At 44.0% G+C, this 14,297-nt stretch overlaps 1 protein-coding gene across 1 annotated transcript; it reads right to left on the minus strand.

Moving 5' to 3' along the window:
* Window positions 1–6,540: 6,540 nt before the first annotated feature.
* On the minus strand, window positions 6,541–14,076 carry KRT18 (keratin 18). Its single transcript, XM_058173075.1, has 7 exons — window positions 13,516–14,076; window positions 10,210–10,292; window positions 9,421–9,577; window positions 9,069–9,233; window positions 8,796–8,921; window positions 7,911–8,134; window positions 6,541–6,782 (listed from the first exon to the last, which is right to left on the minus strand). Exons 1-7 carry the CDS (start codon window positions 13,996–13,998, stop codon window positions 6,665–6,667), a joined length of 1,356 nt encoding a protein of 451 aa, XP_058029058.1. The 5' UTR covers window positions 13,999–14,076; the 3' UTR covers window positions 6,541–6,664.
* Window positions 14,077–14,297: the final 221 nt, after the last annotated feature.

The following is a 14,297-nucleotide window of genomic DNA, read 5'->3' on the forward strand; positions in this document are numbered from 1 at the left end:
GGCTCTGTTATGGGGTGCTGTTAAATTCCCATGCCTGCAGTTTGGAGAACTAAACAGAAACTACAGATAACATCCCCCCACACCGTCTGATGTCACTCCATTTCTCAATCTACACATGTCTTCTCTCTCTCTCTTTGGGTTTAATGACTCTTTGATGAATAACTCAGGCTTCTATTTGATGATAAGGCAGAAATGAGAGGCTCTTGTTTATGTATTTTCCATGGTAACTGAGTTACTGATTTATCTGAACTCAAGGTTATCATCCTGATGACTCTTCTCTTTGTTGTCTGCCAGGATCCATAGTGATTAATCTTTGGTCCAGCTGGCTTCAGACTTTTGTCTCTACCTTGGACTTTGGAAGTATGGAAATCTATTTAGCAAGATTCTGCCTGGGCTTTGCAGATTTTGTTATATCAAGGATCTCTGCCGATCTGCAGAATTCCCTGAAGTAATCATCCTCTACTGCAAAGACTTTTTGGTCTTTTAGGCCAAGTTGGGTTTTTCCCCCCCAGACTTTTTAGAGTGCAACTTTCATGATTCTGCACATTGGGCACATTGACTAAGTAGGGTTAATTATTTCAATTGCAAAACTCCAGACACCCACTAGGGGCAGCAAAAAGAGTTCATTTTTGCACTCATGCATTGGATTTTTAGCACTCTTAGATTAATTTAAAACAGGTAGGAATTGGGAGTTCAGTAGACTCTACAGGGCGGCATTTCCTTGTCTGTCTCTTTGTGGATATTTGCAGTCAGCATCCTAGGCCATGGGTAAAGCAATTCTATTGTTGTGAAATGAAAACTTTCCCCTTCTGTTGAGCTTTAATGGCCATATGGTCAGTGGTTGAGAGATCTGGACTTGAAGGAAATAGTCATTGAACCTTTGTCATGGTCAGATCACTCTCTCCTTCGCCTGGACTTTCTGACCGCCATTCAACACCGCAGGGAGACGGAGCCAATACGTTGGTTCCGTCCCAGGCGCCTGATGGACCCGGAGAGGTTCTGGACGGAGCTTGGGCCACTTCCTGAGGGTCTGGCTCACGGCACGGTTGAGGAACTTGTTTTGGCCTGGGAACGGGCTGCGGCGGGGGCCTTAGACCGTGTCGTGCCTTTGCGGCCTCTGACCCGGCGCAGGTCCCAACCGGCCCCTTGGTTCTCCGAGGAGCTGAGGGGGATGAAGCGCCGGAGAAGACGCCTAGAGAGTTCCTGGAGGTCCAGCCGTTCGGAGGCTGATCGGACACTAGTGAAGTCCTATAATAGGACTTACCTAGTGGCATTGAGGGAAGCGAGGCGTAGCTACGCCTCCTCCCTCATTGCATCGGCAGATAACCGCCCAGCCGCCCTGTTCCGGGTGACTCGTTCCCTCCTTCACCAGGGGGAGCAGGATGACTCGTTGCAGGGACGTGCTGAGGAGTTTAACGGTTATCTATACGATAAAATCGTTCAGCTTCGGGATGGTCTGGACCAAAATTGCGGTGACTCAGGTGAGGCGGCTGAGGGTGGTCTTGGTGACATTTTATGGGATGAGTTTGACCCTGTGGCTCCCGAGGACATGGACAGGTTGTTGGGTAGGCTGAATGCCACCACGTGTTTACTGGACCCGTGCCCCTCCTGGTTGGTGCTGGCCACTCAGGAGGTGACACGAGGCTGGCTCCAGGCAATTACGAGTGCTTCTTTGGTGGAGGGGGCTTTCCCGGCCGCCTTGAAAGAGGCAGTGGTGAGGCCCCTCCTCAAGAAGCCTTCCCTGGATCCAGCTGTTTTAGGTAATTATCATCCGGTCTCCAACCTTCGCTTCGCGGCGAAGGTTGTAGAGAGTATGGTGGCATATCAGTTTCCCTTACACCTGGATGAAACTGTCTATCTAGACCCGTTCCAGTCCGGTTTCCAGCCCGGTTACAGCACCGAGACGGCTTTGGTCGCGTTGGTGTATGATCTCTGGAGGGCCAGGGATAGGGGTTGTTCCTCCGCCCTGGTCCTATTAGACCTCTCAGCGGCTTTTGATACCATCGACCATGGTATCCTGCTGCGCCGGTTGGGGGGATTGGGAGTGGGAGGCACCGTTTATCGGTGGTTCTCCTCCTATCTCTCCGATCGGTCGCAGACGGTGTTGACAGGGGGGCAGAGGTTGGCTCCGAGGCGCCTCACTCGATCCTCTCGCCCCTTCTGTTCAACATCTATATGTAGCCGCTGGGTGAGATCATCAGTGGCTTCGGTGTGAGGTACCAGCTGTACGCTGATGACACCCAGCTGTACTTTTCCACACCGGGCCACCCCAACGAAGCTATCGAAGTGCTGTCCTGGTGTTTGGAGGCCGTACGGGTCTGGATGGGGAGAAACAGGCTCAAGCTCAATCCCTCCAAGACAGAGTGGCTGTGGATGCCAGCATCCCGGTACAGTCAGCTGAGTCCTCGGCTGACTGTTGTGGGCGAGTCATTGGCCCCGATGGAGAGGGTGCGCAACTTGGGCGTCCTCCTGGATGAGCGGCTGTCTTTTGAAGATCATTTGACGGCTGTCTCCAGGAGAGCTTTTTACCAGGTTCGCCTGGTGCGCCAGTTGCGCCCCTTTCTAGACCGGGATGCCCTATGCACGGTCACTCACGCCCTCGTGACGTCTCGCCTGGATTACTGCAATGCTCTCTACATGGGGCTCCCCTTGAAGGGCATCCGGAGATTGCAGTTAGTCCAGAATGCGGCTGCGCGGGTTATAGAGGGAGCCCCGCGTGGCTCCCGTATGACACCTATCCTGCGCAGACTGCACTGGCTACCTGTGGCCTTCCGGGTGCGCTTCAAGGTTTTGGTAACCACCTTTAAAGCGCTCCATGGCATAGGGCCGGGTTACTTACGGGACCGCCTACTGCTACCGAATACCTCTCACCGACCCGTGCGCTCTCACAGAGAGGGACTCCTCAGGGTGCCGTCAGCTAGGCAGTGTCGTCTGGCGACGCCCAGGGGAAGGCCTTCTCTGTGGGGGCTCCCACCCTCTGGAACGAACTTCCCCCAGGACTCCGTCAACTTCCGGACCTCCGAACCTTCCGTCGCGAGCTTAAAACATATTTATTCATCTGCGCAGGACTGGACTAGATTTTAAATTTACAGGGGTTTTAATTGGTTTTAATATTTATACTATTTTTAATAATTTGGCTTTTAGAATAAGTTTTTTAATGGTTATCTTAATTTGTATATATCTGTTTTACTTGCCTGTGAACCGCCCTGAGTCCTTCGGGAGATAGGGCGGTATACAAATATGAATAATAAATAAATAAATAAATAAATAAATATATGTCTTTGGCTTTCTTGTTTTTGCAAAAAAAATTAAAATACTTTAGTCAAGCAACAGGAATGTTCACGTAGGTGGTGTGGCCAGAGGCAGAGGCAGCCCTAAAGGGAATTCATGATAGAGTTAGTAGGCAGTTGACATCTCTCGCCCTCTTTCCTTAGAACAGCAGACGCCCTCCAAAGTCTCCCCCAGAAACAGATACTTTGGAATAGTTTATTTCCCAGCAACTGGATGGCATGCTGTTTTATAGTTTTATGGGAGTAGTTTATTCCCAGCAATTGAGTGGTATGCAGCTTTTCAGGGGGAGGTGAGCCTTTCTAGAGACCAAAGGTTATCAGTAGCTGATAAGTGAATTTGGAGATACCCATTTTGAGTCAAAAAATGTCTGAGAAAGCCTGCATTGGGTTTTGTTTTGTTTTTTGATTTTTGGAGCTTTAACTCTTTATTGCCCTGGCCTGATAAATGATCTAGGGAAAAAGAATTCATTCTGGCTGCAGGGCTGCCTTCTGTTGATAACTTTTATGGACTGGCTGTATTTTGTAGCCATAAGGATTTATGTGCCCATAGCAAGAACTTACCCAGGTTTCAGCTCTGCCATCTCTACCCTCTGAAATTATTTGGTTCCTTTCATGGTTCGAATTTTCTCTCTTTTTGATTAATACGCCTCTCAAAAGTATGTATATTCCATCTTTTCCTTTTTTCTAAACTAACCAACCAATCACGGATGGGTTCTATTTACCTTTACTATTGGTTTGCAAAGGGAGAGTGCACAGAAGCCCCTTGATGACGTTGGGGTGGATGGGCGGAGCCTCCCGGCGGTTTTATTACTAGTTCTATAGAACCGGACAGAACCGGGAGCAACCCACCAATCAACCAACCCCCTAAAATCTGTATAAAATTTGGTTTTTTGGGGCACTGAATTTCAGAGCGTAATCTTGGGTGTCCAAAGGTTGTCAGAAAGTTCCTGGGAGGCCACCAGTGGCACTGTGAGCCATGGGTCACTCATCCATGCTGCATACAGCTAAACCAAATCAAATTCAGGGCAAACAATGGCAATTTGTTTCCCACTTAATTTAGCCTTCCTGCTATTGTTATTCCCAAGCTAGATTTTATAGAGTAAACTTCAACAGCTGGCATTCAAGTGTATTCTACAGCAGGGGTCTCCAACCTGGCAACTTGAAGACTTGTGGACTTCAACTCCCAGAATTCCTCAGCCAACTTTGCTGGCTGAGGGATTCTGGGAGTTGAAGTCTACAAATCCTCAAGTTGCCAAGGTTGAGACCACAGGGCTACCATGTCATATGTAAAAAAATCAAGACAATGGATTTGATAGGAAATATACCGCCATCTTTTGCCTGTTCAGAGTTTTGCAGCCCAGGCTTTAGCCTTAGAATTCCATTAAGCGTACTGACGGCAATAAAATAAAACAACAAGCTATACTTCTAGGTAGAAAGTGTAATTATAAGACCAGAGCTAGTTATTCATCATTAAATAAAGATATCTCACAGAATGTATTCTTATTTATTTATTACATTTGTTACATCCTGTTTTGGAGGTCCTTCCATGAGTTTGAGCTTTCCAGCTCCACGATCTTGCCACTTTGTCCAAAACAAAGGAAAAAGTAAATAATTCAAAAAGAGCAAGTGTCAATACTTCTTTTTTAAGATATTAAACAAAATAATGGTGTTAATAATTAGGCCTGATTCTTGGGTCATAGCTCTAGAAGACATCATATAAACTTTGGGAAGGCTTTGTAAACAGTAAATATCCCATTTTTTATTTAGATTGGATCTTTATATATAATTAACTGGGCCCTAGGAATCTTTTTTACTTAAGCAGTTTCATCTATGTACAGTTTTTATGCATAGACAGAAACATTCCTAAAAACTCCAGTGAAGTGTGAAAAAATATGAGTAGTCAAAATACAGACGTTCATCACGATGTGGTGTCAAAATCTGAAAATAGTGGGGATGTTTTCATAATCTTAAACCCACCCCATTTGAATGGTGCCTGATATCAACATACTTGTGGAAAGAGGGGGTGGAGAGGTTTGTGTCTGTTATCTTGCAGATTTGGAGACACAACCATCCACAGACGCCATGACGCCTTTCAGATTTCTGAAATATTACAAGAGGAATATCATTTATCTAAAACTCTGTACATTTAACTATTTATTGGAGTCATTATTTGGTGTAGGGGCTTGAGCAGTTTCTGCAATTTTGCTACCAGTAGTTTTTAAAACACTTGAGAAAATTTTTGTATAAGTTAAACCAACAATAAAAAATGAATAATATTTCTTTTTGTATGCTTTATGAAATTAAGTGTTTGCATAATTGTAGACACTCCCCTGGAGGTGAATGGGTAAACATGGAATAGGAAGTAAGACAAGGACATGCTGCTATCCTCTGGCTGTTTAACGTATTAATTATTAAACAAATATACCAATACAACAGAATGTAGGTTGGGGACATGTGTACCTTTAGATGCAGAGAATGCCATGTGAAAAACCAGATAGCTAGGAGTGTGTGCAGAAAAAATGGAGTGAATAATTCCAAATTATACATCACTGGTGAATAACTAGAACAAATGGATGAATCTCTGTAACTTCATGGAATGTTTTACCAATCATGGAAAAATGGAGAAATGACACCAAACACTGGTAGAAAGATAATGGGCAGTAATGACATCTTTTGTGTGAGGAACCGAAGTTCTTGTCTATCACTATGGACTTCAAGATTTCTTCAGTATGCAACTATAGCAGAATGTTGGATGATTTTAGGCACATTTCCCTTTTTGTGTGACTGTACAGTGCAAAATTGGTTTGCACTGTACAAGTTTACGCTGTATATTACATAAGGCAGATGGTTCCATGGTACAGAGTTGAAATATTCAGGTTCATAGGACACACTACACCATTAAGTATTTCTTGGGTTTGGCTTAAACGCACGGGTGTCAAACTTGGATCGCGTCACGAGCTGGATCATGACATATTGCGATGCTTTTTTGCCTTTGCAGAGCCGGGGTGGGTATGGCCCGCACGTGACTTATCCAACCCGCGGGCCGCCAGCTTGACAGGCCTGGCTTAAGGTGTGAACCCAATTAGAATAGCCTATCCAAACCATGGGTTAGCATTATGCACATATCTAGCCAATATGAAGTGCTTCCTAAATACAGAAACCCTTGAACATCACTAGAGGAGAACTCTCAATGCTGGGACTCTGGGGAATTTCCCACAAGAATGGCACAGTTACAGCATAGCAGTGCTTTCAGGCATATTGCTTTATTGAATTGTACAGTGAATCAGCCCAATCCCTTCCTCTGCAACCTCCCACTTCAAAATAAAATGATGCCACTGAAGTTTCAACAGGAGGTTGGCTACATCAGGAGGAGATCAACGCTTCAATGTTTTGGTTTCTTTGGTCTCCGAAACCACTTTGCCATCCACTATTTTGGTGGAGTGGATCTTCTGAGACACTTGCATGGTGCTTTCCAGTAAAGCATCTTTCAGGCTGAAGGAAGAAAGATTTGGGTAATGAACAAAATTCTCTTTCCACATTTGATGTTGGAATGTAATCGTCTCACATATGTCACTGGTCTAACTTGGTAAGTTCCAAGCTGCATATTCTAGGCAAGAAACAATTGGATTCTCTTGGATTAATTGGTGTATACATTCTACAATGTTAAAAGCATGTTTTCCTAAGACAACATTCCTTGCTAGGCATGTTAGAATAAGTGGCAATTATAACCTCAAGACCAGTTGGAAGGCATCAAGTCGAGGCAGGCTGCAAAAAAGCAACATTACACTTTGCATGTCATGCTGAAAACACTGTAAATATCAATTTGTTCTTTTCAGGCCCAGGTGTGACTGGTTTTGGCATGTAAAGGATCTGTATTCCAAAGCCAAATCTACTGTTAGGCGATAGCAGTATTTTTCAACCACGGCAACTTTAAGATATCTGTCTGGCCTGGGAGTTCTGGGAATTGAACTCCACATATCTTAAAAGTTGCTAAGCTTGAGAAACACTGAACTATAGTATTAAAAAATGACTTAGACATCAGAAACAACTTCTCCATAGCTACTTTCAAATATTCTTAACATTTCTGCTGAATTATCGTAGTTTCTCAAGGGTATTAATTAGAATTTAATAGGACTAGGGCTACCATACTTAAAAATTTAAATTCAATTCAGCCATGTGTCATATTTCCTTTCACAAGATTGGTAAAAATTGTTTCAGGGCTTATTAAAGAGATGGATACACACAGATGCGTAAGGGTAATCTAGGCCACATTACTTAAACTAAAAATTAAGTAGGCAGAGAATATGTCAATGGATCTTTCAGTCTTAAAAACTGATTGAATACCTGTAGGCCTAACCATCCTTCACAGAAAAAAATGGCTTTCTTTCTATCACAGCATATCAGATTGTTTGGTAAAACTGATTGGTGGGTCTTAGAATATAAAAGCTGAAGGATTACGCTGAATGATTTGTTTAGCTCCCTAAGCCAATATGACCCATGATAAAGAAAAGGAACGGCACAATCAAAACCACCACAGGGAACTTATAAGATCAAAGCAAAAAAGCTCGATCTCTTTGTCTATTCTAGTCCTGAAGAGGCTACAAAAGGGGACAGGCTTACCTCAATTCCTCTCCGCCCTCCAGCAGAGTCCTATAGGTAGCAATCTCTGCTTCCAGCTTGTCTTTGATGTTTAACAGAGACTGATACTCATCTGCCTGGCGCTGGACGTCATTCCTTAGCTGGGCTAATTCAGCTTCTGTCCGCAGCAGGATTCCGTTCAGATGTTCTATTTGCATTGCATAGCGAGACTCCACTTCATGCAGGTTGCTCTCCAGACTGGCTCTCTGTAGGGGGAGGGGATGATAGAATAAGAAGGAATCAGGATCATGGGTTTGCTAAGACAAAACTCCTTCTGGTCTGAGGTAGCATTTCCATATTGCAATATTCCTCATTATGCCCCCTGTGTGATCGTTTTGCTTCATTCATGAATTCAGGATCACCCATCAATGATCTCTTGTGGAATAATTCTATATCTGCTTGCCTTCTTCTTTCCCAATTCAAATCTAACTCACTTGGTGTTGCGTATTGGTACTGCAGCAGCTATTTGGTCATTGAACGAAACAATCTCTGACCAAGACGCTATATCAGCCAAAATTAAGACTTCGTAATTTCATTTGCACTACACACTAAGCAAGCCCTTGGTTTGTTTGATTTAGCTGATTAAGTATGTCCATGTAACTGCAACTAATTTGATTAGCTATGTTTGAAACAAATCACAGTTTGGCATAATGTGTGAACCCCGACAAGGCCCTTAAGCATGCATTTTCTTCACTCCCATAAAATAGTCACCTCCATCTTAATATTGTCAAGGGATGCTGGAAGAGAACCATTATCTAAGACATTATCTATGTCCATACCAGCTGGTTATAATGCAAGTTGTACACCCCAAACCCCTGCAAAAGACAACACCAATACTAATTTGCGTGGAAGCTCCTGCCAACATACCACATTGCGCACAGATTCTAGTTCAATTTCCAATGTTTGGACTGTGCGTCGCAAATCCGTAATGGTGGTACGAGCAGTTTCAATTTCTTTGGTATTTTGATTGATGATGATGGTACTCTCCGAGATCTAAGGAGAAAGTGTGAAAGCAGATTATGTTACCATCTGAAGCTCCCTCTTAGTTATACATTTTGTGGGGCACATAAGGAGTTAAAGAGGGCAGCATGGACCTGTCTGTTTTAGGAGAAAGCCAAGAGAATTAGCTCTTCTACCTACCTGCTGGCCCCAGTACTTGTCCAAATCCTCAAGATTCTTCTGAGCCAAGGTATCATACTGCGCACGGATCTCTGCCATTACCTTGGCCAGATCCTGTGATTTGGGAGCATCTACCTCCACGGTCAGACCAGAGTTGGCAATCTGGGTCTGCAAGTTGGTGATTTCCTAAAAGATATAAAAATAGGAGCATTTGGGTTAACTTTAAAGAGTTGAAAAGACAGCCTGGAATGATGGCAATCCATGATTGGTTGTCAGCTCTCTTCCACTTTAGGCTGTAACTAACTCCTTTCCCCTTAAACTACTGGCACTGTATTTTCTAGACTTCAGTGCCCAGTTGCCAATAAAGACTTACATCTTGATGGTTCTTCTTCATAAAGATCAGCTCTTCCTTGAGGGCCTCGATCTCACCCTCCAACTGCAGACGGCTCATGTTGGTGTCATCAATGACTTTGCGGAGGCCAATGATGTCACTCTCCACTGACTGGCGAATAGCCAGTTCAGCCTCAAACCTGGGCAGCGGGGAAAAGGCAGGATTAGGTTCCCATAGTAATTGGGTTTGTGAAGTGAAAGTGCTGTTGGGTATTATGCTGATGACAATGGGTTACTGAGAAAGAACCAGAGCTGTATAGAAGCTGTAACCCAGAGAGGGAAATGAAAAAATAGCACAACCAGATGCAAAATTCTGCTTTCTGATATTTATAAACAGCTTCCCGTCCTTTCAGCCACAAGCTTGAAATTGTATGAATAACATACAACTAACATTTCAGAAAAATAAGAGAGGCACGAGTAAGATTTATATTGATTTGGTCTTTTGTGCTCTTGCCCCTCTACCCTATTAGCAACATCAAAATAAATATAAGCTAAGGATAAGAGAAAAAAATATGTAGAACTCGATGGAGTTTCCCAAATGTCCCTGATTTATAAATCCTTTCATGACATAAAAATATAGCTTTTGATTTGTATTAGCCTTTCTTTTTTCTAAAAGCTTTCCTTATTCCTTTAAACTTGAGTTGCAATCGAAACTAGCTGGAAGAACCTAAGATTGGCTAACTCTGTTTTGCCTATTAAGGCCTGGGTTGCTCCGTGGGCTGCTGGACAAGGATTCCAGAGTCAGTTAGTGAACTGGGATGAAGACACTCACTTGACACGGAAGTCATCGGCAGCCAGGCGAGCGTTATCAATCTGCAGGACAATACGAGCATTTTCCACAGACTGATCGAAGATCTGAGGAGAGGGAAGGAAGCACAAGTGGCAGATTCATACATGTGAAATAAATATTTGAGTTGCCAATCAGAAAAATAAAAAAAATTGGGCACTCTAGCAGGGCAACTTTAGCAGCAGAAATTAATTGGCAGAAAGCTACAGAAGAAGCCTCTCCCATAGCGCCCATCCAGATTCTACAAAAAGCAAAATCTTCTACAGCAGTTGCTAAACTCTTCTCCATACACTCTTGGACTGAGATTCCCAGATGGGATGGGAGAATCAAAATATCCAGTCACTACTTTCCAGGCTTTATAGTAACCAAATCCAAAACTTCCTCTTTTTAAAAAAAATTTATTTAGGGAAGACTAGTGCAATCTAAACCTACAGGTTTTCAGCCAGCCTACAAGAGTTTCCATTGTTTGTCTAAGCCATCCCAGGTGCAACTCACCTTTCCCAGTTCCCAAGGCAACAGGGAGACCAAGATTTTTAAAGGAGAAACTGCCTGCTTTTGATCAAGCAGCTTCTCAGGTGCTTTCACTTTTCCTAATTTGTGTCTCCAAGAGACCTGGTGTCCCAGGCACTGAAGCACCCAGAAACCACTCTATTTCCAGGCAATATCGCAACAAATCTGTAAATTAAACTACTTTGAGCAGGCCAGGGACATACCGCATTCATTATGCAAAGTTTTCAAACTCACTAATTTGTAGCTGGGCTCTACAACTGCTTTTCGAGGAATAGGGAGAAGATATTATTCAGTTATCAGGGGATCATTTCTTCAGAAAGTCATGTTCACACCTTTGTTCTTCTCATGGAGGTTAAGCATTAACAATTTTTCAAAACAAAACAATCTATTGGAAACAGTGCTATTGTCTTCATGTTCCTTTAAGGGATTCCTACCGGTATCTGGCTGGCTGGCCAGAATGGGGACAATAAACTGCATACAAAGGTCATGGCCAGGCTTTGATCTGATTCAGCAGGCCTAGCACAGTCACGATCCTTCCTTAACTTCTAATGAATTGATGGGCCATATATCATGCAATCTTTGAAAGTATAAAATAGGTGGAATCTAAGGCTTTTTTTTAAAAAAAAGGGGGGGGATTGTACTCTTTTCTGTATATTCCTGGGAAAAGCCATTTAAAAGCCACCAGTCATGGCTTTAAAAAAACCTATTGTTTCCAGCAGACAAAATAAAGGTTCTCTGGAGCAGGGGTCTCCAACCTTGGCAACTTTAAGCCTGGGGGACTTCAACTCCCAGAATTCTCCCAACTCCCAAAGCTGGCTGGGGAATTCTGGGAGTTGAAGTCCCCCAGGCTTAAAGTTGCCAAGGTTGGAGACCACTGCTCTGGAGAATTGGGTATATTCCAGGCAACCATACCTTGAGGTATAACCTAGCAAGAGTTTAATTCTGCTCTCTCCTGGTAACAAATCTGCCAGGTGTTATAGAATGGGCTTAATTCATAAAAAGGCCCTCATGCATAAAATGGCAATGCCTCGCTTTGATACCGTGTCAGGTGTTACAAAAAAAAAAAAAAAGAATAGAGCAGGTAGGAATTGGAAATGTTTCTGAAAATGCTTCTAAGGAAAAAAAAGAAAAGAAACCGAATCTCTTTTCCCCAGGACATTTTTATTCTTTTTACTTTTTGCAACTGCACCACACCCTCTAACCAGCTCTTTCTTTCTGTGCCATATATTTGATCTGAACAGGTGTTGAAGCTTTTACCGTTATCTTTATTGCCTTTGTCTGCTAAATGATTTTACACATACATAAAAATGATTCACAAGAACAAAATCCTTTAATCTACTCCGGGCTTTTTTAACAAAGCTCTTTTGAATTCTGTAAGAAACCACCATTTGGAACATTCCTGTAAATTGAAATTCCTTTTTTTCAAAACCACTGTAACCCAGCCCTTCCCAACTTGGTGCTCTTCAGAGGTATTATACAATGCAAGTCTCAAAATCACCAAACTGGAGTTAGCTGTTCTCTCCCATTGTTAGGTCTGGATGAGAAATTTGTCTATTTCTCCTCAGGTTGGCCTTTTTTTTCCTGCTTGGCATTAAGATGCAGGAATTTTAACTCTTTACCTGGAGGCAGGAAACTCTTTTTACCTGTTGAAGATCTATCCCAGGGTTCAAGATGGCCTAGTGCTTGTTCTTTGACCTTCTGAAAATAAGAGTCACACTTCTTCATTCCTCTACAATGTTCTAGAGAAGTTCTATATTGCAGGCATTGTGGAACTGTAAATGGGTGGGTACATCAAAGCAACTGGTTCTATTCCTTAGACCTTCAACCCAAAAGGATGTATCACAAAAGTTACCATGTAGTAAGATGGGCGGGCCAATAAATTTAATAAATATAAAATTAAAAAAGGAGGCATGGCAGAAGAAAATAAAATGAAAGCTTTTTTCACAAGGGCAGCAAAATGGATACCTCTGAAATGTTCTAGAGAGGTTACTTGTATAGTAGGTGCCTTGTTGCAAAGTGTTGCTGGATGCTATATTTAATATTTCCCAATATAAAGTACGTTGAATATTCTTTGCAAACAGCAAAACACAATGAAATGAACCAAATTTGTTGGAACTTCACTTATTGGCATCTTTTATGGTATGGAAGGAAACCAATCCCTGCTATATAGTTGCCCTCTCGTGCCCCCACACCCCCCAAATCTATACACAGGCTGCCGTTTCTTCAAGAAAAACTCCACCACTCCTCAGGTTTGCAGGTAAATTCTACACAGGTCTGAATTTTGGGCACCATTCAAACTTCAGAAAGCGAACATGGGCGGCTCCTCCTTCATTGGTTGTGGAGCCCACAGCGAGTAAAGCTGCATTAGTTTCTTCTAGTAAACCATTAACCTGCAAAAGCAAGCCTTTAGAACTCTGGGTAACAACTGCTTATCAGGTAAGGCAATGAGGGAGGGAAAAAAAGATTTGGCAGAATCATTTTTCAGGGAGCTGGAGCCACTCTCATGTTGGATATCTTATCCACCCTCCCTTTGTTTGTTCCCTCTTATTGTGTCGCTCTCTTGATAAAAAAAATACGTACAAAATGTTGCATACTTAAAGGGGCCAGAAGGACAAAAGGTGTCCCCAAGTCAGAACGTAGGGCTTGAAAGTGGCCAAAGACAATATTTCCCATTTCAGAAAGTTTCACTTTCTATTTGGCCGGGCCCTCTGCAATCATCGTACTACTAAGAGTTAAGGTGCCTACTACACATCGGTATCTCCCCCAAGAGATTTTCCTCACCTGGTTCTTCAAATCGTCGATGATATCAAAATTACGGCCCCAGTCTCGGGTGCTGGGCCCTTTCTTCTCCATGTACTCTCTGATCTGGATCTCCAGCTGACGATTATCGGCTTCCAGGCTGCGCACCTTCTCCAGGTAACTGGCCAGGCGGTCGTTGAGGTCTTGCATGGTTTCCTTCTCGTTCTGGACCATCCCAGAACCGGAGAGATGGAGGCTGCTGCTCATCCCTCCGTAGCCCCCTCCGTAGCTGGAGCCTGCCCCGTAGCCCCCTCCGTAACTGGAGCTTGCTCCAAAGCCCCCTCCGTAGCTGGAGCTTGCTCCATAGCCTCCTCCGTAGCTTGAGCTCAGGCTGGAGACTCTGGAGACAGAAATTCTGGAGCCGGAGCCACCGGCTCCAGCGTAGACGCTGGCCGCGCTGCCCCCGGTGCCAAACTTGAGTGGCCTGAGAGAGGTGGAGTAGACGGCGGACTTGGAGTAACTCATGGTCCCGGCGAAGACGAAGAGCAGCAACAAACGAAAGGGAGGGAAGAGAACCTGAACCTCACAGCCTACCTCTCTGGCTTTTATAGCCCAGGAGCAGGGGCGGGTCCAGCCGGACCCACCTCGCCCACTTGCGCCTCTTGCGCGCCGAGCTGGGAAGGCGCGGCCAATCTAAACTCTTGAGCTCTGCGAAACTTTTTTTTCCTTTCTCGGGTTTTGCGGCTCGGCGCTTGGCCCGCTTCCAGGAAAGCCGCCGAAAGAACTGGAGGAGCCTGAGCGGCCCAAGGGGCCCTGGGTTCCAA

This window comes from Ahaetulla prasina, chromosome 2 (genome assembly GCF_028640845.1).
Source record: "Ahaetulla prasina isolate Xishuangbanna chromosome 2, ASM2864084v1, whole genome shotgun sequence".
Taxonomy (NCBI): Eukaryota; Metazoa; Chordata; class Lepidosauria; order Squamata; family Colubridae; genus Ahaetulla; species Ahaetulla prasina.

Bases quoted from the DNA above. Each gene is read 5' to 3' on its own strand.
- KRT18 (XM_058173075.1), bottom strand. From the start codon at position 13,998: ATGAGTTACTCCAAGTCCGCCGTCTACTCCACCTCTCTCAGGCCACTC. The intron at 10,293-13,515 runs GTGAGGAAAATC...CCCTCTCCTCAG, and splicing joins TCGACGATTTGAAGAACCAG to ATCTTCGATCAGTCTGTGGA. The intron at 8,922-9,068 runs GTAGGTAGAAGA...CTTTCTCCTTAG, and splicing joins ACAAGTACTGGGGCCAGCAG to ATCTCGGAGAGTACCATCAT.